The sequence below is a fragment of the Triplophysa rosa genome, linkage group LG18 (genome assembly GCF_024868665.1).
Source record: "Triplophysa rosa linkage group LG18, Trosa_1v2, whole genome shotgun sequence".
In the NCBI taxonomy this organism is placed as follows: domain Eukaryota; kingdom Metazoa; phylum Chordata; class Actinopteri; order Cypriniformes; family Nemacheilidae; genus Triplophysa; species Triplophysa rosa.
In genome coordinates, this window is record NC_079907.1 from 12805401 (window position 1) to 12833357 (window position 27957).

The 27957-nt window shown below is 42.4% G+C and overlaps 1 protein-coding gene across 2 annotated transcripts; it reads right to left on the bottom strand.

Annotated features, from left to right (window-relative positions):
- Positions 1–24: 24 nt before the first annotated feature.
- ep300a (E1A binding protein p300 a) lies at positions 25–27914 on the bottom strand. 2 transcript variants are annotated; one of them, XM_057357800.1, is made up of 31 exons: positions 27502–27914; positions 23779–24398; positions 23526–23702; positions 23108–23426; positions 22904–23017; positions 22205–22411; positions 21984–22083; positions 21757–21879; positions 21487–21604; positions 21219–21402; positions 21031–21108; positions 13645–13730; positions 13414–13566; positions 12885–13331; positions 12303–12509; positions 11959–12133; positions 11520–11638; positions 11143–11382; positions 10641–10729; positions 9246–9326; positions 7644–7700; positions 7495–7572; positions 7349–7416; positions 7066–7216; positions 6439–6585; positions 6228–6341; positions 5957–6122; positions 5681–5848; positions 5430–5591; positions 5015–5296; positions 25–4736 (listed from the first exon to the last, which is right to left on the bottom strand). In XM_057357800.1, exons 1-31 carry the CDS (start codon positions 27593–27595, stop codon positions 1803–1805), a joined length of 8058 nt encoding a protein of 2685 aa, XP_057213783.1. In that variant the 5' UTR covers positions 27596–27914; the 3' UTR covers positions 25–1802. The 2 variants fall into 2 exon arrangements, with proteins under 2 accessions (XP_057213783.1, XP_057213781.1); XM_057357798.1 differs by having other exon boundaries at positions 9246–9356.
- Positions 27915–27957: the final 43 nt, after the last annotated feature.

Here is a 27957-nt window from a genome sequence, read left to right on the forward strand (position 1 = left end):
AAATCACACTGGAAGCAAATTATTTTTGAACGGTACAAACATATTTTAATGTACAATTAAATAATTGGCAAAAATCTGACTACAATAACTTAAAACAAAAAACAACCGGCCAACCAAACAGTAAAAATAAAGAAAAATCATAGCAAGTGCTTTGCTCCTCTCAGCAAGCACCAAAGAGTTAGCGAGTGAAAAGTGGTTCAAACTAAAATTGTATGGTTGGCTTTCCAGTCTGAAACAAAAAGTACAGATCAAAGCAAATGTTTTAGTTGCCATGTTTTTGTACAGTGAATCATAATGTATATACACTTCTATATGCACGCATAAGACATTTCCTCAAAATGCTATGATATTTCTCAGCATTCCCAAAGTGGGATGTACATGGTTATGACAGCAGTGTCATTTTGCATCAATACATCTCTGAAAAGTGTAATTTAATATCACCTCTTATAGCTTCAAGTTTTTTTAATTCTCAAAAAATAAAATTAAATATATCTGTATATAAAAAAAAGTTTTGTTCTCCTTTTTATAAAATAACCAGTGTTATGTGGTTATCTAGCTCCCCCTTAACTTTCTAGAGAACAATTATTTAATGGGTAAAGACTGTCCAGTTTGCACATTTCACAACTTGTTTCTGTCCTGCTTGACTTTTGTGCAGGCTTGAAACAATGACAGCCAATGTCAGTATACACACAAAGGTGCACTGGTGCTTTCGGGCATGGACTGTATTTATTTATCAAACTGCCCACATTTCTTCAGAAGGAAACATCTGTCCATTTACATACATTTTTACAAAAACAATTTCTTTTCAGTTCAGATGTTGTCTATACAATATTACTTAAATCCCATTATTCAGAAAACATGTACAGATTGATGTGAAGATTTTGCAGAGCCTATATTCCCCGACCAACATTTTGATCAGAGCCATTTTCTATGCACATATGACCACATATAGTGTTATTAGTACTTTCATGGTTGCGTTGTTGAGGACATAAAAGAAAACACATTCATCAGACATGGTGTGTGAAGTTGGGAAAACTGTGACATGCATGAAGGACAGATGTTGCCCATGCAATAAACCATCTTGTTTCCCAAACACTGTCAAAACTTAATTTAAGCCCCTTCAACCCTTAAAGAAAAAAATACAAAAAAGTAGAATACGAATATAAATTCATCCATTTATAGTCAGGTTCTATCATTAACAAAAATATACTCTTCGTGAATTGGAGCAGTTTCAAATAGCCATAAACGGTCCAAAAAAAGAACAAAAAAATCTATTTGCCAACCAAAGAGTTGAGTAATAAATAACGGTAATTAACAATGCCATCATAATCATTATTACATGTTTAGGAACAAATTTAATATTCTTCAAAGATCAGAGACATTCTCAACTGTACGGAGGAAAAAGAAACGAAAGTCCATTTTTTTTACTCATTTTGTTTTTAATTTCATGCCACTTTTAAAATCTTAAAAAATATCTATAAAATGCAGACATCTTCACCCCAAAAAATATTTCTAGTCATATATCAAGAGGAAATATTTCCCATCCTTTAACCCATAACCCTTTGAACACAATTGGCAAAAATATATATATATATATATATATTTATATATTAACAGCAATAACTTACCATTCTTTTAACTTAATATGTTGACTTGCACATGTAGTATCTCCCATAGGAAGTTCAGTTCTTTTCAATTACATACGAAAAATATTAAATAATACTATTGATGACAGCCATTGTAAATCCTTGGTCTGCTACCAATCCCTGGTGATCGGCACAGTCCGCACTGCAACAGTAAATTTAATGACTTATATTTGTCCCCCGTTCTTGGTTATTAGCCAGCATGTCATTTGTCCCTTGCCCATGCAAATTTCCCATCCCACCTAGCTGTGAAAGCATTGCGCTCTGATCGGCTCCAAAAGGTCCTTGGTCCACAGCATTAGCCTGCTGGGAAAGCTGCGGCTGCTGCTGTGGATGTGGGGGGGCAACCATGCCGTGGTGCTGAGGAAGATGTCCGGGGTGAGGTGACCCTGTTTGGATCTGGGGGGATATGCGATGGGGCGATGGTTGGGGCTGCATCCGGGGGGATGGACTTGAATTTGGTGGTTGTGACTGGGGCCGAGGCGACGGCTGGGGTGAGCGGACTTGGTTGCTTAGGGAATTGGACAACTGCTGGCCCTGCAAATGAGGCGACTGGGACATCTGTTGCTGTGGCTGCTGAGGGCTCATGGGATTGTTGTGCTGAGCAGGAGACCCTCCTCCTAGGTGTGGCTGTTGCTGTAGGAGCCTTTGCTGGAGCATGGCTGGGGGTTGCGACCCAACCTGAGTGGCTAGCATCTGCTGCTGCTGGAGGGGACCACCACCTCCAGGACCTCCGTCAGCACCCTGCAACCCTGCCAGAGCGTTCTGCTGCAGATTTAGTTGTTGTTGTTGATGCAGCTGATTTTGTTGTTGTTGTTGTTGATGCAGCTGATTTTGTTGTTGTTGTTGATGCAGCTGGAGTCTCTGTTGCAGAGCTGCTGCAACCTGCTGATGGGACACGGACCCAGAGTAGTTCTGCTGTGTTCCAGGTTGGGTAACTCCTTGTTGCTGTGGAAGACCTCCAGGTTGGGGTCCAGGCTGCTGGAGAGGCATTCCAGATTGGTTAAGATAACCCTGCTGCTGGGGTGGCTGAAACTGAGCATGGTTTCCTATATGTTGTTGCTGCTGCTGCTGCTGTTGTTGTTGTTGTTGTTGTTGTTGTTGCAAATGCCTCCTCATCATCTCTCTGAACTGCGGGTTAGACATGTTAGATATGTTTGCGCCCTGACTGGACATAACACCTTGCTGCTGTTGTTGCTGCTGTTGTTGCTGCTGCTGCTGCAAAGCTGCCATCTGCTGTTGTTGCTGCTGCTGCTGCTGTTGTTGCTGCTGCTGCTGCAAAGCTGCCATCTGTTGTTGTTGCTGCAAATTGCCAGACATCACTGGCCGCTGTTGAAGTTGCAGTTGCTGCTGCTGATTCATCGGCATGCCAGTTCCCTGCCCCATATGCATACTTGCTTGAGCTGCACCAGGATTTACATTCATTAGCTGGCCATCCATGACTCCTGGACCTCCACCAGGTCCTCCTGCTCCAGGGCCACCTCGACCAAGGTACCTGGGAGCCCTTTGCCTAATAAAAGTTGCCAGGAGCTGAGGATTTGAGCGTAATATATTCAGGACTTGCTGTTGTTGATGGGGTGAACTGGGTGACCTTAGGAATCTTAGGAGGTCCTGTATGGCAGCCTGATTTCCGGTGGCAGCAGCTCCAGGTGTGGCCCCTGCTTGTCCGACCATCATACTAATCACAGCAGAAAGTCCTTGTTGCTGCTGTTGACCAACCGCCTGCTGCTGTTGAGGTGCAATCATGCCTTGCAGACCCATTTGGTTCATCATCCCAGGTCTCTGCTGAGCAGGCATAGCAGAACCCACCCACTGCTGCTGCTGCTGCGGGGTTTGAAGCCGAGGTCCTCCTTGCTGGCCCGGCTGCAACTGGACTTGAGGGACTGGAGTCTGAGGTCCCATCTGTTGTGACATGCCTGCTGCAATCATTCCCTGCTGCTGGTCCATGTGACCTCGAGCCACCGCTGCTTGATTCTGGGGCGGCATTGCCTGAGGCCCAACCATTCCAGCCCCTGGAAGGTTCATGCCCATCTGGCCTTGAGCTTGGGGACCCTGATGCATGCCATGTTGCGGCATCATTCCCGGTGCCTGGTTTCTTTGCAAGATCTTTTGCTGAGCCATCTGCCTTTGGTTCTCTGCCATTTGTTGAATCTTCATGGCAATTTCAACAGCAGCAGGTGGGGGACCAGGTGATTGCTGTTGTGACATCACAGGCTGTCCTAGGTTTGCCTGTTGCTGTTGAGGGAAGCCACTCAGCCCCATACCTGGCTTTCCCATTGACTGAGAAAGTGGAGATGAGCCCGGTGGTCTCTGCACATATGAAGGAAGGTTGTTGGCATGCTGAAGCTGCTGAACTGATGTTGGCTGTTGCTGCTGCGGTATCATTGGTGTCTGAGGGGAGTTCATCATCCCACCACCTCCAGACATTTGCTGGTACTGATAAGCCATTCCTGCCAGTTGTTGTTGCTGCTGCTGTGATGTGACACCTCCAACCCCAGGCTGGGGCACAGGTGGCTGGCATTGCTGAGTGGGTGTCTGTGGGGTAGGGGGTTGAGTGCTCGGTGTTGGAGTGCTAGGACCAGTAGTACTATTGTTCCCAGGAGATGGCATCCCACCATTGCCTCCTGGAAGCTGCTGGCCAGTCCTCTGCATACTGGCCATTCTTCTGCGCACCATCTGGGCCTGCTGTAGCCTGTGTTGGAGCTGCTGTTGCCGCAGTTTCTGCTTGATGTTGAGGCAGAATGGCACAGGGCACTTGTTTTCTTGGCAGTGTTTTGCATGGTAACAACAGAGTGCGATTAGCTGCTTGCAGATAGGACAACCGCCATTGGTCTTGCGCTTGCAGCCCTTGGTATGCTGAACAACGCGTTTCATTTTCTGGCAAGATGGAAGCGAGCAGTTTGCATTGCGGCACTGGCAAGCATGGACCAGAGACTGGATGCACCGCTGGATGCTGAGACGGCGCGAGTCTCCAGGATTCTGTGTTGAGGAAGCAGCCTGGCTGTTGCTTTCATCATCCAAGCCCAGGCCAAGTTTCTCCATCTTGTGCTCGTGACCTTTCGTATTGTAGCAAGTGATGCAGAGATCATAGTCCTGTGTGGGAGAAATTTAGAATAATCAGTTATTATTATGAACACAGGACACACTTGAATAACAAATCATACGTCATATAAGATGTAGAAGCTAGAACTACGATGACCAGATATTTTACTCTGAATAAATTTAGAGCCCATTAAAATATAGATGTTTATAACTACTGTATATTACCTTTACATGTTTATCAATGATATTCATAATGTGCTCTAAATTTCTGCCATCTTCCAAAACAAAGAAAGCAAGCAGATTAATTTCTTCCGTTCTTTTGACCTCACCTCACACACAGTGCAATGAAAGCGAGTCTCAACATGATGCCTGCACTCATTGCAGGTATAGACAAAGCGATCCTGGCTTTGGTTGTGCAGTTCCACCAGCATGCACATGGTGCTCCATTTGGAGCGCCGCAGAGATGAAAACTCCAAGTGTTTGTCACGTGCGAGAGTTAAGAAGGCATCACGACCGTCCATCAGATCACAAGCCATCAAAGTATCCGGGTCAACAATGGGCGGAAGAGCATTGGAATTGGGCCCAGCCATCAGCCGGATAACAAAGAACACCTTACAAGGCAGCAAAATGTGGAACAAATGAGATAACTCAACAATAAGAACGTAAATGATCTGCAATGTTTTCTTGATTACAGAAAATGACATGACTTCTGTAAGTTTGCCCTCGGGTTGTTAGTCCTCGTACCTCTTTGTGCTTTTCCATGGTGGCATAGAGTTTCTGTGAAAGGTCGTTGGACACATTTGGCATCCCCGGCTTCTTTTTGTTGGCTCGGCTTAAACTGCTCTTGTTCTTGCTTGTCTTTTTATTGTTCTTTTTCTTGGCATTTTTGCTGTCACCTTTTGTCGTCTATGAAAAAGAAAAAAACAATTCAGGTATGTAATAAAAAGCACATTTACAAATAAAACAAAACAAATGGGGAGAGCTTAAAGACTAACATCAACACTCTCGTTGGACGTGCTATTCTCCTCCCTCTTCCTTTCTTCCTCCTCCTGCTCCAGTTCTTTGATACTCTCCTCAAGCACGTTGGGCCAAAAATCACCCTCAAAATAGGGCAGTTCTTTGGCGCTGGTAAGACGATCCTCAGTTGCCTGTTTAAAGATGTCCTGTAAAAAAGGAAATAATTTATATATATATTATCATATCTCTCTACAGTATTGTCCTACATTTAAAAAAATCCCTTTAAAAATATTTATGAGAAAAAAAAAAAGTACCTTGTAGTCGTGCACCACGCGGTCTGCTACAGCTATATCCAGCATCTTCTTATACCACTCCTGGAGACGCTTGGGCTTGGGTATCCTCTGGTCTGCAGGGTGACAATGGAAGATGTAGTCATCTCCTTCACTAGGAGGACAGGCCCAGATGTGTCCTGTTGTAAACCTAAGAACACCCACAACAGTTGAAGTTCAGAAAGTAAGAAAACAAGAGTGGAAAACAATCTGTTGGATTAAATAGGAACAAAGGGGTGCATATATATCGTTTTACCCTAGTTTTTTGGCATACTCCAGGTACCCTATAAGAATCTCATGGTACACTCCTGTTCTCAGACAGCGTGGCTGAAAAAAGTGCACACTGTCCAGGTAGGATATGTAAACCCGCCTATAGGGAAAAAAGCTCATGTCACTCATCGCTACACATCACATGCTGGTCTAAAAAAAAATGGAAATTTGTTGACAAGCAGATGCATTTGTCTAACCTTTGATTAGGGGGTGGACAGTCTGACCCATACTCTTGCACGTGCATTCCAAAGAAACAGACTTCAGCACCGTCAATATCCTCAAACGCAAATAAAGCTTTAGATCTGTATGGAAAAGACTCTGACATCTCTCCACTGTCCACGAACCTGGGAGAAGGAAAGGACATCTATTAAAATCCCAGCACACAAACAAGCAATCGAGCATGGGAGAACCCTTCATTTCTTTCAAAAGATTTGATTTTTAATTAAATACATAGAAGCAAATATCAAAGTAATCTAATAACTAGAGATGCACCGATACTACATTTCTCCACCAATACCGATAATGTTTCTTAACTTTCTGAATGTTTTTTTATTCATATGACTATTAATAAGGAATATCAAACTGGTGATGTCTCTTAATATTTTCTATATACAGATCACAAATTCCTAGCATTTTCCTGTCCTCTTCAGATTGACAGGATTTTTTTTTTTTCAACTATTGGGCGATAACCGCTTTTATTGACTCATACAGATTATTGGCCAATATATCAGTGCATCTCTACTAATAACAGCAAAAACATTTAACAAAAAAATGGTTTTGACTTAGAATGCTCTGAAGCCCTCTTAGTGCATCACATGTCTCACCTGGACTTCATTCCTGGTTTGACTTCCACCACTTTGTCTGAGACATGAACAACACGAACAGTGACTTCACCAGACTCTGGGTGATTATGTTGCTTTAGGTAGTCATTAACTCGTCCTTCCAAATAGTTGCCTAGTTTGGTCTGTGGAAGCCCTGGAAAGTCCAACAGAAAATAGTTATTGATATTACTAATTAAACACAAATATACAATATGCAGTTATAAATAATAAACACACTAACAGACATAAGGAAAAAAATATTTTAATAAAATATAGGACCACATACTTTTAGCAGCATATTTGTTCTCTTTTCTGTTTTTGTTGGACATCTTCAGACAGCCATCACATAAAAATCTAAAAAGAGGGGGAAAGTCGTTTTAAAGGCAAGATATAGTGTTAGAAATAACCCAAACTGGACTTTAGTGCACTCACCCTAATGGCCAGATAGTTTCATTGTGCAAAACACAGATTTGATGCATTTTACGGCCGCAATCCATACATTCCACAAATCTACAGGAGACAAAAAACTCATTTACAATTTCAACAAGGACAAAACCAGTATCAGTGATGATGATACTTACAGTTCAGGGTCGAGTGTGTCATTTTTCTTCTTCTCAAACTGACCCTTGTTGATCGATCTAGAAATGTGAAAATTGAACAGTTTCTAAAATTAAACGCTCTTAAATGCACTACTGACAAGCTCAAGTTTATTACATAGGACAGTTGTTCTTGAAAGCATCTAATAAGCTGCGCAACTATACCAGAAGTAAGGGGACAACCAAAAACTACACCAATATGCTGCGCATTTAATTTTAAGTCCATTCGCATTATTGAGGATTTGGTGCTCCCCTCTGCTGATAAAACAGATTGCAAATTTCTGAGAAGGCTTTGCACTTGATGTTGGGAACATGCAGGGATTTGCTCTCATCAGGCATCAGTAAGGTTGGGCATTGATGCTGAGTGATTGGGGCCTGGCTCACAACTAGTGTTCCAAATCCTCCCAAAGATGTTCAATGAAGTTCAGGTCTGGGCTTGTGCAAGACTCAGTAAACCATTTCTTTATGAACCTCGCCATCTCAAATAAAATGTCTACCGCACCACATTTGTAATGGCAAAAATATGTAGGCTTGCTAGCAACAGGTGGAGCTGAAATAACTAAACGTGTTATTTAGAAGTGGTTGTCCATATACTTTCAGCCATGTAGTGCATGCTCTACAATCTAGAATCAAAGCCATTAAAATGTATTGATTTACAGTTAGTTACATTTGTTTTTTACTGAATAACACACAATTAAGCATACTGTATCATTAAGATTAGGTAAAGATTTGAAAAATCTATGTGGGAAAAATGTAAATAGGTGATTCTCACGAAACCACTGAAACACAATGGCAGTAGTGATTTTAATTATACAACAATCTCATTACCGTAACCAGAAATGAGTGCATGATATGTTGGAATTTTTAACAGAGTGAAATCAAATATAAAAAAATAATTGGATGTTCTACTAGATGTTCTCAACAGACAAAACAAGAAAAAATACAACATTGACAAAATATTTATGTATAATAAAAATGAATAAATGGTGGAAAAAGAAGTGTCATGACTGATGTTCTCATCCTCGGTAACATTTTTAAGGACTCTTTAAACACACTGATATTTACATTAAGCTTGATTTTGTTTTATCTGCCAGTACCTCTCAAATGGCTACCAGGATAAAAGATTTCTTTATATTTCTCCAAGTGAAAAAAATGAATATCTTCTTGTCAAACTGTTAATACAATAATGTTGGTTATCATTACCATAACATAAAAAAAAACTTGATAATTTTCTATGAAAATATACTTCATTAATGTCTAATTATGTATTATGAATAAAAAGTTGATTAGACAGAATGTTTTGCTAAAAAAATAGAAGCCATGATATGAAATTGATATTTTTAGGCAGTTATGGTAATGAGATTTGTAAGGTCTAATTATTTTCATGCGTCTAAACATAACATGGCTTGTTTTTAATACCTAAAGGGGCAATTTGTTGATGCAGGCATCTTAAGTATCTAAAAAAATCGTGTTTGACATCTCAGAAGCCAAGATTTCGTGAGAATCGTTCAAACCGTTTATTATTCTGTTAGTGCTACTAGAACAAGCTCCAATAATGCAAAATATTTTGAAAGAAGAATCACTTACGTCTGGGGTTGAGATGGGTCATCTCCCAAGGACACACTATCACCCTGGATCTCGTTGAAACACTTCTCACAGAAGTGGTACCTGTCAGCAAGAAGCCCATATTTTGGTGAACTACACCATGCGGCAACACCACAGCCAATCACAGAGCGGCAACGAGGAGGTAACCACCAATCAGTGCAGGACAAGGCAGGGCAGGCAGGCCAAAAGGGAAGCGCAGGACAGGGTCGTCGCCAGAGGAGCCAATCATGATGCAGGATTTTTGAGTAGGGATTTTGAGAAGGGAGGGGTTTAGGTGCAGATGATTGGTTAGATGAAAGCAGGCGGCAGCAGACACGACAAATGTCAAAGTACAGGGGAGAAGAAAAGGGTCGACGTGAAGAAAAACATTAAGACAAGACAGAAATGAGGTGAATGATGAGGGAGAAAACACAACAGAGACAAGCAGAAAGCCAAAGCAAAGCACAGATTAGCATTTACACGTATAATGAGAAAAATCATTATAGCAAAACAGGAGCAGAATCAATTGCGGGGAAGGGGGTGGGGGGGGACTTATGGACACATGGGAACATTAAACATGAGCAAAAGATTGCAGCCACAATGTTAAGCAGACACAGGCATTTTAAAGGTACGTATTAAAATGAGTGGAATTACTTTATATGACACAAAAATTGCCCCATATAGAGCAGTGACATTGTTAAAAGGATCACTTTATACAATATATGAATTAATAATTTCTTGTATATATTTATTGATAAGTTTGATGGTGAATGTGTGTTTATTAAAATCAGATACGGTAAAAATTAATAATGGATTGTGAAAAAAAAATATTTTACAAGAAATAATGATAGAACAAAAATAATTATCAAATGAAATGCTAAGGGTTGTAAAATGGGGAAAATGTGTCACATAAAATTAAAATGACTCCTGTTTTAGGTCTAAGAAACCTTGACTAGGAAGTGGACTTTTAAAGATACGATCCTTTAAAGAATGCAAAATCTTTTAAAAATATTTATAGGTGTACACTTTAAAATGCCAGATCTTTTAAACACACAGGATATTATAATGGCTAAAGCCTGATTGGTGGACTAACAAAGCAAGCTTATCAACCACATTGCAACTGTCAGTTCACTTTATGAAGCTAAATGTATTGAAAAAAAACATGAGTTAAGCTCCACGCATATTGTCACTCCATATTTTATTTTCATTTTTCATAAAGCATTACTACTGGTCAAACGTTATCCCGGTCTGTGGGTTTTGCATTTAACCACGGAAACGTAATGAATAATAACAACAGCAATGCTATATAAATAATAATAAAGTTTTAATTAGCATAGGTCCTTCAGATTATATTTGCAGGCGATTCCGGTAATATTGGTCCTAGTCATATATTCTTACCTGTTCTGATAACTAAAGTAAGCAGCATCTCGTGGTATAGTGCACAGCTGCTTCCCATAGCAGCACAGAGTTTGAGGAGAAAACTCGAGCTGTAAAACAACAAGATTACAGAAAATTAGACAGCATTACGCTGAGGAAAAAAAAAATATTTGAAAAGCAAAACACAACAAACAACACAATTAAAATGTAATATGCTACAGAAAAAGTTGTGTTATGTCTAACTTGACAAAAAAAGTTAGTCAAAAACTATGCCATCAACTTCAAACTGCTTCAGTTTTCTATTTGCAGCAACATTGCTTGCACAACTGACAACAAAGCATTTAAAGCAGGCTAGAAAACTCGACTGTGGCAACAGCAGCGGTAAAAAAAAAAAAATCATTACCACGTTAGCCACAAGTCAATGCTCTCATTCATTCTGTCTAGAAACAAACACGCAGGTCTAGGGGCAGTAGTGTTGACTTGCAAGACAGACACCATCTTAAAACTCTCCTGCATGTTTTACCTTCCTCCCACAGCAGTAGCCGAGGCTTTGCATGACTGGATCAATCTCCTGCTCAAAAACTTCAGCCAGCTTGGAGCAGTACTTATACACCCGTGACGTTTTGCGGTTGTAGAGCCAGGCGTTGTTGAACATTAGCCAGATGTCGTCCACATACTGCCACGGCTCCTGATACTGGCCTGTGTCGAGCTTCCGTTTGATCGTTGACAAGTCCATTGGATTCTTGACTATGTCAAAATAGTCCTGCAATTCGTCAAAAGTAAGGTTAACGAAGGATATTTCGTAGAGCAAAGACAGTGCCACTAAGTTTACAGTGGATGAATTAGTGAGACGGTATGTATTTATGGTATTCATGTTTAACCACAAAATGGCGCACGTACTGGAATTCCCAGCAGTGAAGGATCCACAGGTTGACGGAAAGGCAGAGATTCAGGGTCCTGGCGGTAAAGAGACTCCAGTGTTGGCATCAGGGCCTGCCTCAGCTCCTCTGGTTTAAAAACTGATGAGAAAGAGACAAACACGTAACACTTTATATTTAGCACACGAACTCTAAACAAGTGGTCTCCAAAATGTGGGGTGCACAAAATATTTGTAAATGAGGCTTTTCTTAGTGCAGTTGGTTAGTTAGTGCTTTGATATTAGTAATTCACGAATTGTTCTATTTAGTTATGTTGTTTAATAAATAAATATTATGACAATACCTTATGGTATTTATTACATTTTATGGGGTTGCTTGTCAATCGTCATACATGTGCAGTACATCTGCAATACATCTTACAGCACTATGAGTGGAACTAGAATCAAGGGGTCTGATCATACTTTTCTTTTTGTTGACTCCAGACACCGAGCTGGGAGTAACCGCTGGCCCTGAACCCTCCTCCTCTTTTTTCGGCTCAATTTTCAGCTCTGGCTTTTTATCCTCTCCACCCGGAGCAGATGATGTCTCCATTGGCATACCTTTACAATTATCACTCAATGGCTCTTCTTTCTTTATCTGACAGGCCACAGAGAAAGCAGTCAACTCATATAGTCATTTAATAGTCCTTAGCTAGTTATTACAACTGAATAAATGTTCAAGTTGAAAAAAAAGTAAAACACAGAAATGGGATGCTTAATACACAGCATACTAAATAACCATTTAACATAAAAAATTAACTTCCTACCTCAAGCTTTTTCTCTGTTTTAATGTCTTCCTGCTTTAACATTTTCCCTCCCATCATGGCTTCTTCATCATCTTCCTCGTCTTTAAGTTTGTGCTCCAGGCTGGCTGTGGTGTCAGTGGGACCCTGCTGGAATGAAGCATCTGTACTGCTGACAGAGGCAGGGGTTGCAGCCTGGCCATCTATTGCTACAGAACCCTTATGAGACAACTGAAATAAAAGACAATGCATGTAAGAAACAAGTAAAAAAACGGCACAAACAGTTTCACATGTAGTTGACTTAAATGTCATTTCAAACCTGTATTACTTTATTTCTTCTGAAGAACACTAAAGAACATATTTTACGAATGTTGGTAACCAAACAATGGCTGTACCCATTGACTTCTATTGTATAGACAAAAAAAAACAATGCAAGTCAATGGGTTGCTCGGTTACCAACATTCTTCAAGATTCTTTTGTGTTCTGCACAAGAAAGTAAGTCATACATGTTTAGAAATGACAAGAGGGTGAGTAAACAATGTCAGAATTTTCATTTTTGGGTTAATTATCACTAAGTATACAGAAATATTATGTAGGAATGCTCACTGGAGTGCGAGGATGCTGGCCAGCGTTTGGTGTGGAGCGGCCACTCTGAGACACCGTGGTTGGAGTTCCTCCCAATGACTGCTGCTGAAGCTGCATGGCATTGTCAGAACCGGTGGACGAATGTGACTCCTGCTGACTGCCGGTCGTGGCTAACTGGGGTACGCCGGGGGTGTGGGGCTGGGGCGTCAGGGAGCCTGGCAGGCCTGAAGGCGGCGTGAGGTGGGGTGTGGGTGTGCGGCTCCGTGCCGGGGACGGAGAATTCTGGTGGACGGGTGGGCAGTGCGGGAGGCTGATGGACTGCAATGGTGTGGATGGAGCATGGACCCCAACCACGCTGTTCGGACCCAGTGAGCCCACCGAGGGTCCGCTGCCAGCCACTCCAGCAGACCCAGGCTGGGCTAAAGGACTGCCAGCAGGCAGAGCTGACATGGTAGACATTTGCCCTTGCTTGGCAGATTGAAGACAAAAAAAATAGTCATGTATTTGATTTACATCACAGCATGCATCATATGTGATTGATATAGCTTACTTGAGTAATGCCACTCTCATTTCCCTGGTGTGCCATCTCAACAGATCCAGGACCGCGAACAGGACTGGAACCTGGGAACTGTCCAGTAGGCATGTACTGATTCTGCATCTGTGTAACATTCGGCTGTGGCATCCTCCCAGTGCCCATGTTCACCTGAAACAGTTAAAACATTCAGAAACATGCTCACAGATTTTACTTTCTGCACTGCGAACACACACAGAACACACTGACCTGGTTAAGAGGCGTACTGATTTGAAGAGGTGGTGTAGATCTCTGGCTCATGTTTTGCATTCCCATATGGTTGAATGGATTCATCCCTACAAAGGACAGAAAATGATTTTTCATATTGTAGGGTCTGGTCGGATCAAAGGTTACCATTTGGGATCGTAAAACACAACAAGCTTCAACCAGGCACCAACGAGTCTGGTCCAACTGCCCTATCTCAACACCTTCATCACTGACCAGGACAGATTCCAATACTCTCCCCTGGACGTCAAAGAAGGTTCTTGGGGGGGACAGGGCTGTTCACCAAAGTGAGAAAAGCCATGTGGCCCCCAGGGACTGAGAGCCTCAAATTCTTCCAAAAGAATGTCTCTTTCTCTTTCCTTAGCCACAAAAGACTGGTTTAAAGTGTATATACATGTATCCCCACATTGTATGCTTGTCCCCATGTTATTCTCCTTCACCTATAACCTCAAAGGCATGTGTGCTTAGTGGTATTCTGTGTATATTTACATTCTTGTACAAACTACAGGTCAATGTAATTATAATCCTTTCATGTTTCATATCTAAATGTTTCCCTCTTCATTTCTTAGAATATGGTGTATAGCCAGGGGTGCACATAGGTTTTTCTATCTGGTTCTCAAGAGAGCACCTGGAGATTTGGTTTGGTGCTCACATTGCACATAGTGTGACAAATTATATTTACCTATTAAAAATAAAAGTAAAAAAGTAGTTACTTTTTACTACTTAAATTTAAGTTTTTACTTTTCTTCTCTAGTAACGAAAGCAGAACAAATAAAGGCAGAGCTACCAATACTCCGTTTTTCATCATTTAAACCCAGGTCCCGTTTATCAACGGGAACAAACGACATATCAGTAGATTTGGCAGCATTCAGTACAAACGGAAATCTTATCCAGTATTACATTTAGTCGGTCTAAAACAGTGATTGTGCATCAAAAGGTTTCAACCATGTCAGTACGCAAATGAGCGTTCTAAACTTATTTACAGAGCGCATTTTTAATTTTGGTCGCACATGCGCACCACTTATGTGCATCCCTGTGTATAGCCCAGTAATGTATTTTATACCATACTCATTTTATTTTATTCCAAGACTATTCCTGCTCCAAACTCCCAGGCGACCATAAATGGAAATGAGTTAGTGTGCCGGACAAAGAAACATGTTTTCACGCCCAAAAGCATCTCATCACATTGGATCGCCCACCTTGGAGGGGCGTGACGCCCCAGGGTTAAAACATCTGTGCACAGAGGAAACAGCGCTCGCTTGTATGTGTTCGCGCTCACTCGTGTTCGCTCGCTCGTGTTTGTGCACCCTCTCGAGACCTGTCTCTCTCCTCGGAGACAGCTTCTTCCAGCAGTTTGCTTCGGCTAAATTCGTTCTACCTTCGTCAGCCAATCCGGCTCCAAGAAAGAATCCGACGGACTCACCCGCTTGCTTTGAACTCATCAGGACTCTGAAACCTTTTTGCACGCGCAGCAGAACTTGTCCCAGCACAACCAGGAAGCCAATGCAAGTATCTGATCTATTTCTAAATAGCTGCGCTTAAGCTTTGCCCTTTTTAAATAAGGAGATTGTCCTTGATGGTTTATGCAGATGCGAATAGCTGATTTAATACTGCCACTCTTTGCTTTGTCTATTTCTTTCATTCTTTACTGCTTTTACGTTGTATGTTTGTTTGTTATTGTTTGGTCTTCGTTAGTTAGTTGGTTTTATTTCCCCTTTAGTGTAGTAAATAAAACCGCATTTGTATCCACGCTCGAATTGTTTCTGTGTTTACTTATCACATATCAACGTCACTTAAACTGCTTGATTTGGTTAAGATTTCTGAAGTGGTACTGTACTGCAGTAAGAATATTGTTTTTCCAAGGCCAGGAAAGTAATATTTCCTTGAGTTAATATACGATCTGCTGATCACTCGCTGGATGAGTACATTTAGTCTGTCGCTATTATTAATTCTGCTGCATCAGGTAAAGTGTATAAAATAGTTAATGGTTAATCACCATTAATTATACGTATGTTACTGTGGTTTAACTCATAGTTTCCCCGAAATACACTACATATATTGGTGGAGAATGCGCCGGGCAGTTTTAAACGTTGTTTGTGAGCAAAGCCCAGTGTCAGTTCAGTTGTGTTTGCATTTGAGTGTAATGCGCGCTGAGCGAGACTCAAACTCGCTCTTTAAGTTACTGCGCCGAAATAGCCTTTGAGTTCCTATCCACGAAGCCCCAGTCACTGTTAATGATGGTTAAGTTAACTGCAATTTTGAATGTGACCCTATAAAATGAAGAAATCTTTTATAGTGAGTCCCGATATCGTTGACCGCCCTAATCTAAGCAAAGAAACCCTCTTGTTAGCGCGAAGGAAATAGTGGAGCGAATTTCCTCCCTATTTCGTGTATAAGGCCGAATTTTGTGTAACTTAGATTGATGCATTGCGTGTTCCAATGTCTTTCAACTACTATACACCGCTTCCCGAAGTTGAACCATTAGACTAGCTACCTAATGCGTGCTTTCTTATTTCCTCTTTGAGCAGACGAGGCGGAAGGAAACTGTTCTCACTGTATATGTACTTTACTGTATATTGTATAGTTAAATAGTAGATGACGACCGTTTAAAGGGGAGTGTTATTAAAATCTTGATCAAGTTAATTGTACGATGGCAAAGAAATCCCGTTGTGTTTGTTTTGTGTGTTACTGTGTGTTTTAACTCAGTGTTTGGGCAGCGAAGAGATCCTGCCGTGCGTCAGGGCATATAGCGAACTGACATGGAACTCGGATCCGCCGAGATCAAACGTCAACATCTGTGATGCTTCCCAGCAGGCAATTAGATTTGAATTTATGTCAATTTGACGTCAAATGCTGTAACATCATTTTCTTGTAGACCCAGTTTGAATTTCATTATTTGACCTGTGTTTTGACGTCATTTTCGATGTAAATTCTTGTCAACAGCAATTTCCGCTGGAGTGTGCAAATTGAAGTGATTGTTAAAGTCTTTGTTTAAAACGAGAGTTAGACGGAAGACGTAATCACGTGGACGTCTAGGGTAGGGTGTTACATCTCACTAACACCAGAGGGCAGTGTGTTGTAAGTGTCTAACACTTTCCTAACTCCACCCCGTCCTCCCTGACTTCCCAGTCAGTCTCTTCCCTCTTTAACTTCTATCATTTCCGTTTTTGTTGTTTTGATTTCTCAGTTTATTTTGTTCATTTACTTTTTGATTCTTATTTTCAGTTTAATTAATTATTATTATTATAATAATAATTAGTTTTCGGGTTACGTGTTTTTCATTTTGTTTTCAGTTATTTCAATATTGTAGGTTTCGTTTGTTTCATTCCTCATTATTCCCTATACTGCTCCCTTCCTAGGAACATAATTAATTCAATTTGATTTTAAAAATTTGCGAGCCAAGTGAATTAATTAAAGTTTTTTTGACCTTTTAGTTTGCACTTCCGGGTTATTTCCAGCTATGCCATTAACCCTAGCCATGTTCAGCCTTTGTGTTTCCCTATACTGTAGGTAGCACTTCCTCTAGGGCACCTGGGTAGTGAAGTGACAGCTCTCTCCTCAGTGGTATCTGGTGGGCGGATTTGGCTGTCCTGGCATGCCTGGCACTGGCGGCGGATAGCCTTGGATACCTCATTCCCCTCACTCTAGGTGACGGCACGCAGAGAGACTTCAGCCACTGGCACTCCGGTACGAGTGGGGACCAATAGCGCTGGCTGGTGCACTGCAGCAATTTTGGGGTATATAACGCCGGAAAGTGCCACTTAGCGGGAAGAAAAGCCTATGGGCTATGTCTGTTGCGAGTGGCACCCCCGGGTAAAACCCCAATTTTCTCTGTGCCCGTCAGTCGGTTACTCACTAGGTGCTGCCAGGGTGGGCTGAGAGTTGTGACTGTTTGTGTGGTCGCACCGGAGTGGCATGTAGGGCAAGGGATCTGAGGTGTCTGCAGCTGTGTGTCCAGAAAGGCCGGAGAGTTGGACCCGCTTTACTGGGACCCACCTGGAGGCCCTCACTTCACGCCCAGGTCTATTAAATAAGGTACAGCCCCTACGGAGTTGCTATAGGTGGAAAGAGAAGCAGGAACGCTCCCTTTCCCTGCTTTAAACTGTTTAGTTTGGCCCTGTTGTTTTGAGCTTAGCTGCCTCCCTAGGCTATATAACACCATAGCGCCTCCTACCTGCAGGCCCCGTCATAACTCTAGTGTTGCCAACCAGCTGAGCCAAGTAAGGCAACCCTCTCTGTTCCCTTTTCTATTGCTCTATTTTTGTTTTGTTATTGATTTAATCCTTTCCTGTTTTACCTTTAGTTTTCTAGAAGACTGAATCTGCATGAGCCATCAGGGAATTCTCAGTAATATGTTGATGAAGTAAACTACCCCAGTCATTAGAATGACCCCTTAAGTTTCAACCCATCGACACATTTGCTCAGACTCTTTCTCTGTACCCACATACACACCTACTATCCACCCTGCCAATTCACCGTCAGGATAAATAGGTGTTTAAGTTGTGCCACTGACTGTTCACCCCAGTTAGCTGCACAACACATGACATATAAGTGCTATAGAGCTCACTAAACTTGTAGGAACTTGCATTGGCCCTTTGTGCACTTCTTTGCTCCCAATGCGCCAGCATGTCCAGATCATCCAGCCCTGCCACGCACTGGGACCAGCTAGAGGCCTGGCAGAGCGCGATGACGGAGGCCCTCCTGCCCGAGGCGACCAGGGACCTACAGGACCTGACCCGTGAGCAGCTGGATGACGACTTGAACCGGCTGATGGCCCACGATCCAACACAGAGCTACACCCACAAGGAGCTGGCCAGGATCATCGGGGCCCTTGCCCACAACCTCATCGTCCAGTTGAAGCTGAGCGACGGAAACGTTACCCTCCTGAAGCAAGACACAGTAGCACTAAAGCTTCAGGCTGAGGAGGCTCGCAGGAACCAGACATACGCCCAGAATCGCCTAGATCAACTGACCCTGGAGGCCCAGAAGCCGGCAACGGATGAGCGGCACCTAGAGCTAAAGGAGGAGGTGAAAAGGCTACAGGATACTTTGACTGACCTCCGTACAGACGCCAAGCACAGAGAACGGTTGGAAAAGCAGGCCTGCGAGGACCTGCAATACAAGCTCCAAGAAGCAGAGACTCTTTTAAAACGGGCTGAAACCAAACTGAAAGAGAGAGAGGCGAAAGCCAAAGCCTTCGAAAGACACTTTCAAGCAGCCCGAGCTGAAGCCCAAGCCTTGGCCCAGCAACGAGACCAGCTCAAAGCTGAAATTGATACAGTGCAGAGAGAACTAACCTACGCCTATCAATTTAAGGCAGAACAAAAGGGGGGAAAAGACACCATTGAACTTCCCCCGACAAGGAGGACCAGACTTCCCAGCCAAGCATCATCCGAGAAAGGGAAAGCTGGTAACCCGCTGTTTAAAGCATCACCTGCCAGCGTCCAAGAGTCTCTAACCGCCACTGAGGGATGGGAGCATCTCCAGAGAACCCCTACAACGACCCACGGCATGGCTCCCAAGGACCTTGACAAGCTGGCCAGAAAGATCCCCACGTTTATCCCAAACCCTGCAGGAGGACACGACGTACACGCCTACCTGCAGGATATTGACTTTCATTTGGAAACCAGGGCAAATGTTTCCACCAGAGACAGTCTGTACTTGCTCAGCATAACCTCCAGCCGCGAGGTGCGCAGCTTCCTGGACCGGCAGTCAGACACTGTCAAAGGGGATTACAAGCAACTGCAGCAAGCTCTAATAAAGGAGTTTTCAGACCCAGAGTCTGAACAGGGACTGGTTGCTGCCATGGACCTTAAACAGGGCCATCTCGAAACCCCACAGGCCTATTATAGCAGACTGAGACGAACCTACTTTGGGGCCAGAAATGAGCCAGAAATGGAGGAGGATTTTAACTTTAGAACTCTTTTCCTGCGTAACATGCATCCTAGTGTGAGTCACCACTTAGGAGTTAAAACATGACCCCACACCATGACCACTCAACAGATGCAGGACCTAGCCCATAAGGCCTATGTTAAGCACAAGACTGCCTCTGAAAAGACTGTTAAAAATCCTGTTATTCTCCCTGTCTCTGAACACTACCCAGAGCTGACTCAAGAGGGCGCCCAACCGCGTGACAATGCTAGGCCTGTCACATAGAGGCAAGGGAGTTTATCGCCAGCCGGGAACAGTATGACGACACTGGTGCTTGAGCCGAGCATCCGACAAGACGCCCCGAGATTGACCCACTGCCAGGGCGCCACAGCACTGAGGACCAGTAAGACCCACCTGTTACCTTGACCATTTCGATCCAAACAACCATCGTCCGTCTAAGCTTCTACGTGAACCCCGTCGTCCGGAAGGGGGGGATGTAGGGTCTGGTCGGATCAAAGGTTACCATTTGGGATCGTAAAACACAACAAGCTTCAACCAGGCACCAACGAGTCTGGTCCAACTGCCCTATCTGAACACCTTCATCACTGACCAGGACAGATTCCAATACTCTTCCCTGGACTTCAAAGGAGGTTCTTGGGGGGGGACAGGGCTGTTCACCAAAGTGAGAAAAGCCATGTGGCCCCCAGGGACTGAGAGCCTCAAATTCTTCCAAAAGAATGTCTCTTTCTCTTTCCTTAGCCACAAAAGACTGGTTTAAAGTGTATATACATGTATCCCCACATTGTATGCTTGTCCCCATGTTATTCTCCTTCACCTATAACCTCAAAGGCATGTGTGCTTACTGGTATTCTGTGTATATTTACATTCTTGTACAAACTACAGGTCAATGTAATTATAATCCTTTCATGTTTCATATCTAAATGTTTCCCTCTTCATTTCTTAGAATATGGTGTATAGCCCAGTAATGTATTTTATACCATACTCATTTTATTTTATTCCAAGACTATTCCTGCGCCAAACTCCAAGGCGACCATAAATGCAAATGAGTTAGTGTGCCGGACAAAGAAACATGTTTTCGCGCCCAAAAGCATATCACATTGGATCGCCCACCTTGGAGAGGCGTGACGCCCCCAGGGTTAAAACATCTGTGCACGGAGGAAACAGCGCTCGCTTGTGTGTGTTCGCTCGCTCGTGTTCATGCACCCTCTCGAGACCTGTCTCTCTCCTCGGAGACAGCTTCTTCTGGCAGTTTGCTTCGGCTAAGTTCGTTCTACCTTCGTCAGCCAATCCGGCTCTAAGAAAGAATCCGACGGACTCACCCGCTCGCTGTGAACTCATCAGGACTCTGAAACCTTTTTATTACACCATTAATTATATGTATATAGTTTAATAGTTTTATAGTTTCCCCGAAATACACTACAATATTTATGTTTGATTGGGGTGGCACAAGATATTAACATATGATGGAAAAATACAAACCAGCAGAATTCTGCATCCTGTTCATCATCTGGTTTGATCCTGTAGGCCTCACCATAGAAGGATCTGAGAGAGGACCATCTAATTAAAACAGAAAGAAAGAAATAAGCTGACACTCCAAAAGCCTCTTTAAAAAAAAAAGTAAACAAAAAAACAATCAGTGATGCCATCTTTTGAGATTCAGTACTCACTATGTGGCAGTCCTGTGGGTGCCCCTGGCTGACCTATCCCAGCAGGACCTTGCTGCAGGCCAGTGGGAGGCATTCCAGGCTGTGTGGGCATCATGCCCTGCTTCTGTAACCGTGTCCTTCGTTTCTCTTCAAGTTCCTTTTGGATCTTGTAGATCTTCTCAGCAAGCAGGTGGTAATACTCCGCCTAAAATGTATGATGCGGCATATAAACCTGCCACTATAAAAATAAAAAATATATCTTGATTAAACAGAAGGACAGTATTCTTACCCTGCTGTTAGCAGACTCATACATATCCCCCTCGACTTTACGTGCATAGGCCACTAGATTCTCCATGCGCCGGTCCTTCAGTGCAGCTGGGTCTGGAGTTGGAAAAATGGCCTGTACTCTGAAAGAAGGAACAAAGCACAAGGAAATTATAAAGAACGGTGTTTGATCAATTGGATGCACGTCCTTTCAACTTTTCTTGACGCTTATAACAATGGTTAATTTTTCTTTTGCTTTTTCAGGCATGTTTTTTACAAAGCATACATGACTTACAGTTTGTGCACCAGGTGGTTGCGCAGATCCTGGGTGATGTCCTCGTGCCAGCTCTTCCTCATGCCAACACTGGCAGGTGGGTTGGCCACAGGCATAGACCCCAAAGGATTGTCATTCATCAGACTGGGGAAGGAAGTGTGATGGAGACAAATGAGAACCTTTCTCCATTTGTACATTAACTTGTAGTAAATTAACGCAACAACAGCAGTTACAAAGAGACTGCTAACCTCTGAGAGTTCAGATGTAACATTGTGTCCTGCAGGAGGTTTGACTGCTGATTCTGAGACTGACCGCCCACTGCCCCATTTACTCCAATGGGATTCGATCCTGATATAAGATGAGAAAACATTATTTTACTGAGTTTGATAAATAACTAACACAACAAAACTTAAAATGAATCCCACTTTTGTGTGACTGTGGTATTGAATAGTGACGCTTCTGTCATTACCCATGGTGTTCAGTGTCCGTGATGCTTGCTGAACAGCCTGGGTGGGTGCCTGGTTTCCCTGGTATGTGAGGCCCAGAGCTGCGTAAGCTCGCTCAATGGAGCTGGGGTCAATCTGCCCAGGAGTGTTGAGATTGGAGGCACTGGGTGGGCCACCGGTCACGTTACCCAAAGCATTACTTAATCCTACACCTGCAGAGCTCAAGAGACCTGAGATGAACAACAAAGCAGAATTAAACCAAAATAGGCATGACTTTTAATACAACAGCAAAGTAAAGATAGTAATACAATTGTTTAAATGTATGTAGCAAAATAGTTGAAATGAAAGCATTGATGAAAAAAGGGTTTAAAGCAGTATATTCATCATTTATTCACCCTCATGTCATTCAAAACCAGTTTCTTCTGCAATTTTTTTTTAAGAACATTGCTAACCAAACAACATTGACCCACATTGTCTTTCATTGTATGGTCACAAAACCTTACACATTTCTCAAAATATCTTCTTTTGTGTCCCACAGAAGAAAAAGATAATGCAGGTTTTGAGCAACATAAGCATGAATAAATGGCATAATTATATTTTTGGGTCAACATTCCCTTCATGATTACAACAATATCATCATAAATGTACATACAACCTTCAATATTTAAATAAATGAGTGATATGCATAAATCTTTATCTTTGGTAGGAACACACACACTTACTCTGCTGATTCCTCTTGTCACCTGCGTTTTTCAAAGGCAAACACACAGGGCAGTCGTGCCGCGTACAGTTCTTCCAGTGAGAGATTATCTGTCTGGATGAGGCACAGTGTGCCACTGAAATACAGAGTAACAGTAAGAAAAGTGAACAAACCCAGCATTGGTAATAGTTGATTGGCAGAGCAACAAAACAGTTCATACACTTACCTTGGCAAGACTTGCCAGCCTGGCAGTGCGTCATGTGGTTGAGGACGTTCTTCATGGTACGACAGTGGGGCAGGTTGCACTGCCGTACTTCCCCATTGGCTTGCTCTCGTCGCTGGCACTTGTGGGCGTGGAGCAGAAGCACCAGCTGCTGCTGTATGAGTTTGCGTTTTTCTGGGTCGGCTGCTGGAGGCACACCACCCACTGCTCCTGCGGTCACTGCTGAGGCAGCTGCTCCAGGCCCGAGAGTTCCTTGAGTGTTGGGCAGCATGCCGGATGCTCCTGCGACTCCAGCAGCGCCTGCAGGGGAAGGCTGAGATGCCTGCAGTAGAGATGGAGTTTACAGTGAACATGATAAATGCTACTATTCGAATTGCATAGCTTCAAGCTAAATATCTCAAAGAGTAGATTCATTACGAACCATGCCAGGTATGCCTTGCATAGGCTGAGGTTTCTTATCGAGGTTAAACTGGACCGAACTGTTGGGCAGACCTGGTTTGTTCTGGAGCTGAGGGGCCAGCCCTGTAACACCAAGACCCTGACTGGCAGGCTGACCGTATGAGCCTCCATAGGGGCCTGAACCTGCATTCATCCCCATCTGTTACAAATACACAGAGGAAAATAAGAACGCTTTTCAGACACATAAAACATTTCTACAGATGGCACCATTTTACCTTGTTCATCGCTCCGGGCTGCTGAGCCCTGAGACCACCCTGACCACCCGTGGTCTGCTGCTGCTGAAGAGCCTCTGCTAACAGGTTACCGTTGCCGCCCATGCCCGGGTTATGATGTCCCATTCTGGGTGAACCATTCATCATCTGCCCCCCCAGCATGCTTTGAGGCTGGGGAGAGGGCCCTCCTGCCTGTTGCTGTCCATTTCCTTTCTGAGGTCCGAGCATATTTCTGTTCATATTGCCCACCATCCCTGCCATCTGCTGCTGCATAAGTGTGGCCTGTTGAGGGGAAAGATGTTGCTGCCCTTGTGTGCCCATGCCCTGGGGACCTGGAGAAGCCTTCACGTTCCCAAAAATTGAGGTTCCAGCTGGGCTGCCCATTGCTCCCTGCTGCTGCTGTTGCGCTCCAGGTGTGGATACGTGCCGGAGGAGTTCTGAGAGCTGCTGGTGCTTGGCTGCTGCATCCTGGCCGCTGGACATGACTCCTCCAACAGCCCCACCCCCACCACCCAAACTGGTGTGCAGCTGACTGAGGTCTCCTCCATTGGCCAAATTCAACTCCGACGTACTAATAAGCTCATCTGGGAGGTCGTGCTCCAAGTCAAACAGCGAGCCGAAGTCTACAGAAAGCAGAAAATGAGGGAATTTAGGTGAGGGGTTTATGATGAGAATTAATTTTATTATTTGATGGTCTACAGATTCAAGGTCAGTCTTTGACATCAGGACATAACCACTTATTGGTCAAAAAATCATTACTATTTTTACTTCACTTTCATACATATCAAACATGGATATTTTTATGACTGTTGACTGGGTTGCCTCTGATGGGATACCCGAATTAGCCAATGAAAGCGAGCAAGCTTCACCAACCTGATATTGCGTGGTTTTATAGCTGAAAATGGCAGCCACAAACATGTCACAAAAGTGGAGCATTGAAAAAAAGATGGACTTCTTCTACAACTATGGAAAAGAGTACAAATGCATTTATAATGTCCTGTAATGTTTATCCTAAATATTGCCAATCATCCTAAATATTTATTTTCTTCTTAAGTCTTTTGTGATTTTCTGCTACATTTCTTGTCTGGGGAACAAGGTTATTTTAGTTTACTAAAATGTAAACTTTAAAAACGTTTCTGTTCATTCAAATGAAATAAAATATTGGCCTAAAATTCTTTGGAATAACTTAACTACAGTAGAAATTGAAATGTTGCCTCAAACAATGAACTGAAATAAGTTTAAAGCACTATAAATATAATAATAAACAATATATGCATGTACAATTAATATGTAGGAACATAAATTATAAAATGACAAAAGCATATACTAAAATTGCTAAAACATTAACTAAAATTAACACAAAAACTAAAATTCTAAAACCAAGGGCTAATTTAAAATATGAATAAAACTAAAATCAAAACTATAATAACTCTGCTGGGGAATTTTGCACAGTGAAATTAAAAAACTTTAATTTTGTGCATATTTTTGTGCTTTTTTTCTATTTTTTCCATGTTTACTGTTATATTAAGAAAAGCAGATGTGTTGTCTACGGCCAAATCATCAACTGTGTGTATTCATAGAGGAGAATAATAATTCTGAGGTCTCCTCACTGCTTTAAACTCTGTTAAGATCTGAAAATCTAGCAACTAGCTTCCAAAGAGCCTTTAATAGTGATTCACCATTCAGTATGAGGCCAAAAGACCACTGTGACCACTTTAAAACAATGCTGTGGAAACAGTTTATGTTGTGTTTGTCTTCTGTGCATCTCAAAACTGGTAGCAGTGTAAAATGGAAGGGCTGCATCCTTTTATCCCTCTCTATCACTCCAAGCTGTCAATCAATTTATCAAAATGAAGTACCAAACACTCTCACAGTCACATTTACAATATAACAGTTTATTAAGGAATACCATAATGCCAACTGTTGTTTAACAGCTAGCCTGAAATGACATGAGTAGGCCTACATGCAAATCATCACACAAAGTGTTGACATGTTTACTACTAAAATACTGGCAAACGCAGACGATGACATTTACAGACAAAAATGCTATTCTCTAATAATTTAAATTGACTCACACTGACATATTGGCTACTGTACATCCACTACAAAGTGTGAAAACTAACCAGTCCACAACATTTAACACCCTCTTCCGAATAATATTATTACATACTCTGGTCCTCTCTGTCAAAATTGTACAGTAGAAATATTTTATATACTCAAGAAAATTCTGCTGCTCTTGAAATAAAGTGCAGCAGATGTTGTGGGGACCACACATGCACTCCTCATACAAAACAATTGGATGCTGAACGAGTTATACACCAACCAATCTGTAATGTGTTATGGTTTGTAAATGCACGCAATTGTGTAAATTTAAAAAATATATTTTATGGGGATTAAATCTAATTCGAAGAACAAAAGGTCGAAAGACACAGATACATCAACAAAGGACCGTACTTCGTCTTTGAAGAACACATCAGTCTCTGCATTTAACAAGAGCCCCTTAACAAGCAACCTTTACTAAACAATAAAACATTTAACCTACATAATTATAACTCGCAACACTTGGACTTTATATGAGTTTTACTATTTGTTTTTAAGAGACAGACTCGTCAGATGTGTTATGGCTAAACAATGGAAATCAAGATCCGAGAAAAAAAATGACCGACACACGAAGGGCTATTTGAGCCAACAAGCTAACTCAAGACAAGTACAATTTGTATTCTCTAAAACACGCAAACGTGACGTCTCTTTTATTTACGGTATATAAATAGGGTTTCAAAAAGCTTATAAACTCTGCTTAATCTATGAATAAATCTCCACACTTTATATTAATGAGGAATGGATTGATACGCATCTAGCTAACGTTAACAATGGCAGAGAGAAGAGTTGTGCGGGCCTTCAGCATCAGTCTGTTATTAGCTGACCAGCTAGCTAACAAAAAATAATCACATTTATTAATGATAAAAAAAGAGCACGACACTTTCTGAAAAACTCAAGGAGTTATTAAAAGGCCGAAGTTTGTGTTCGTTGCACACGAGCAGTTTGTAAAAACAATTGTATTGAAGAACAGTCAGAAAGTTTTGAAGTTGATTGAGTCACAGTCGGGCAGCCAAGCTAATTCATGTGAATCGTTGTCTAATATCGGTAAAAAGAATCTTGATCAAATGCTTAAATCTAATTTTTTGGAGTAATTTCAGTTTTTCAATTGCAAAAAGGTCACTCTGTCCATTTCCACTATTATAAAGAACTGATCCAAAGTGTTTGCAAGCAAAATGTAAAACGAAACAAGCGTTTCACGGTAACGTTTGACTTCACTTTTATTTTCATCTTAGATCTAGTTTCACCTTAAATACACCGTGTGTTATTCGCAGCCATCAGTTATATATTTACACCAGATGACAACAAGCACAATCACTGTTTGAGGGAAAGCGTGTGTAGTCCACCGCTGTGAGTGGATCCCGTCTGAGCGACGAGAGAAACGCTAATGCTAACCATTAGCCGCTTTAGCGCGAGCTGAAATGACAAGCTAAAGCTAGTTCTCGTGCGGATCCGACGACGTTAGCTTCCCAGACTAGCCTAGGCTCGCTAGCCTGTGACAAAATAAAAAATGAAAACAAATGTCCCACTTCTAGACTTGGGTGTGCACGGGCATATACAAAACGCTCAGAAATATATGAATCAAATAGATCGGTCTCGTGAGAAATTAAAAGATTTTGCAATATTTACCGTTTCCATCGCTGGCTGAAGCAGAGAGCGCCGGGGAGGACAGTTTAGGCCTCTTGGCTGAAGGCGGGCCAGAGTCCAGAACGTTCTCGGCCATATTTTTTAACGAATTAAAATATATATCCCCAGAGATAGGCGCCTAAGCCTATTTGTAATCCTCGGTTTTAAAAATAACGCTTTTAAAAATATGACTTTTCCCCCTCCTTTTTAGGGACGAAGGGGGGGAAAGTCCCGTGTACAAAATACTCCTCTTTCCTGGGTTCGCCTCTCGATTTCAGCTTCGGCGTATCAACCCCCCTCCCAGCCCGATTTTTGTTCTTTATACAATTCTGCAAGCGGAGGAGGAGGTAGGGGGAGTCGGCTCGGCAAGAAAGGATAGAAAGACACTTGCAGCAGCTCTAGAGGAACTCGTCTGGTCCCATCTAATAGTTGACCGATCGTGTATTTAAAATAATTTGC

Coding starts and splice junctions, on each gene's coding strand:
- ep300a (XM_057357798.1), bottom strand. CDS start 27,595: ATGGCCGAGAACGTTCTGGACTCTGGCCCGCCTTCAGCCAAGAGGCCT. Junction 13,567..13,644: donor TCAGTACGCCTCTTAACCAG/GTCAGTGTGTTC, acceptor TAACTGTTTCAG/GTGAACATGGGCACTGGGAG. Junction 7,573..7,643: donor GACACACTCGACCCTGAACT/GTAAGTATCATC, acceptor TGTCTCCTGTAG/ATTTGTGGAATGTATGGATT.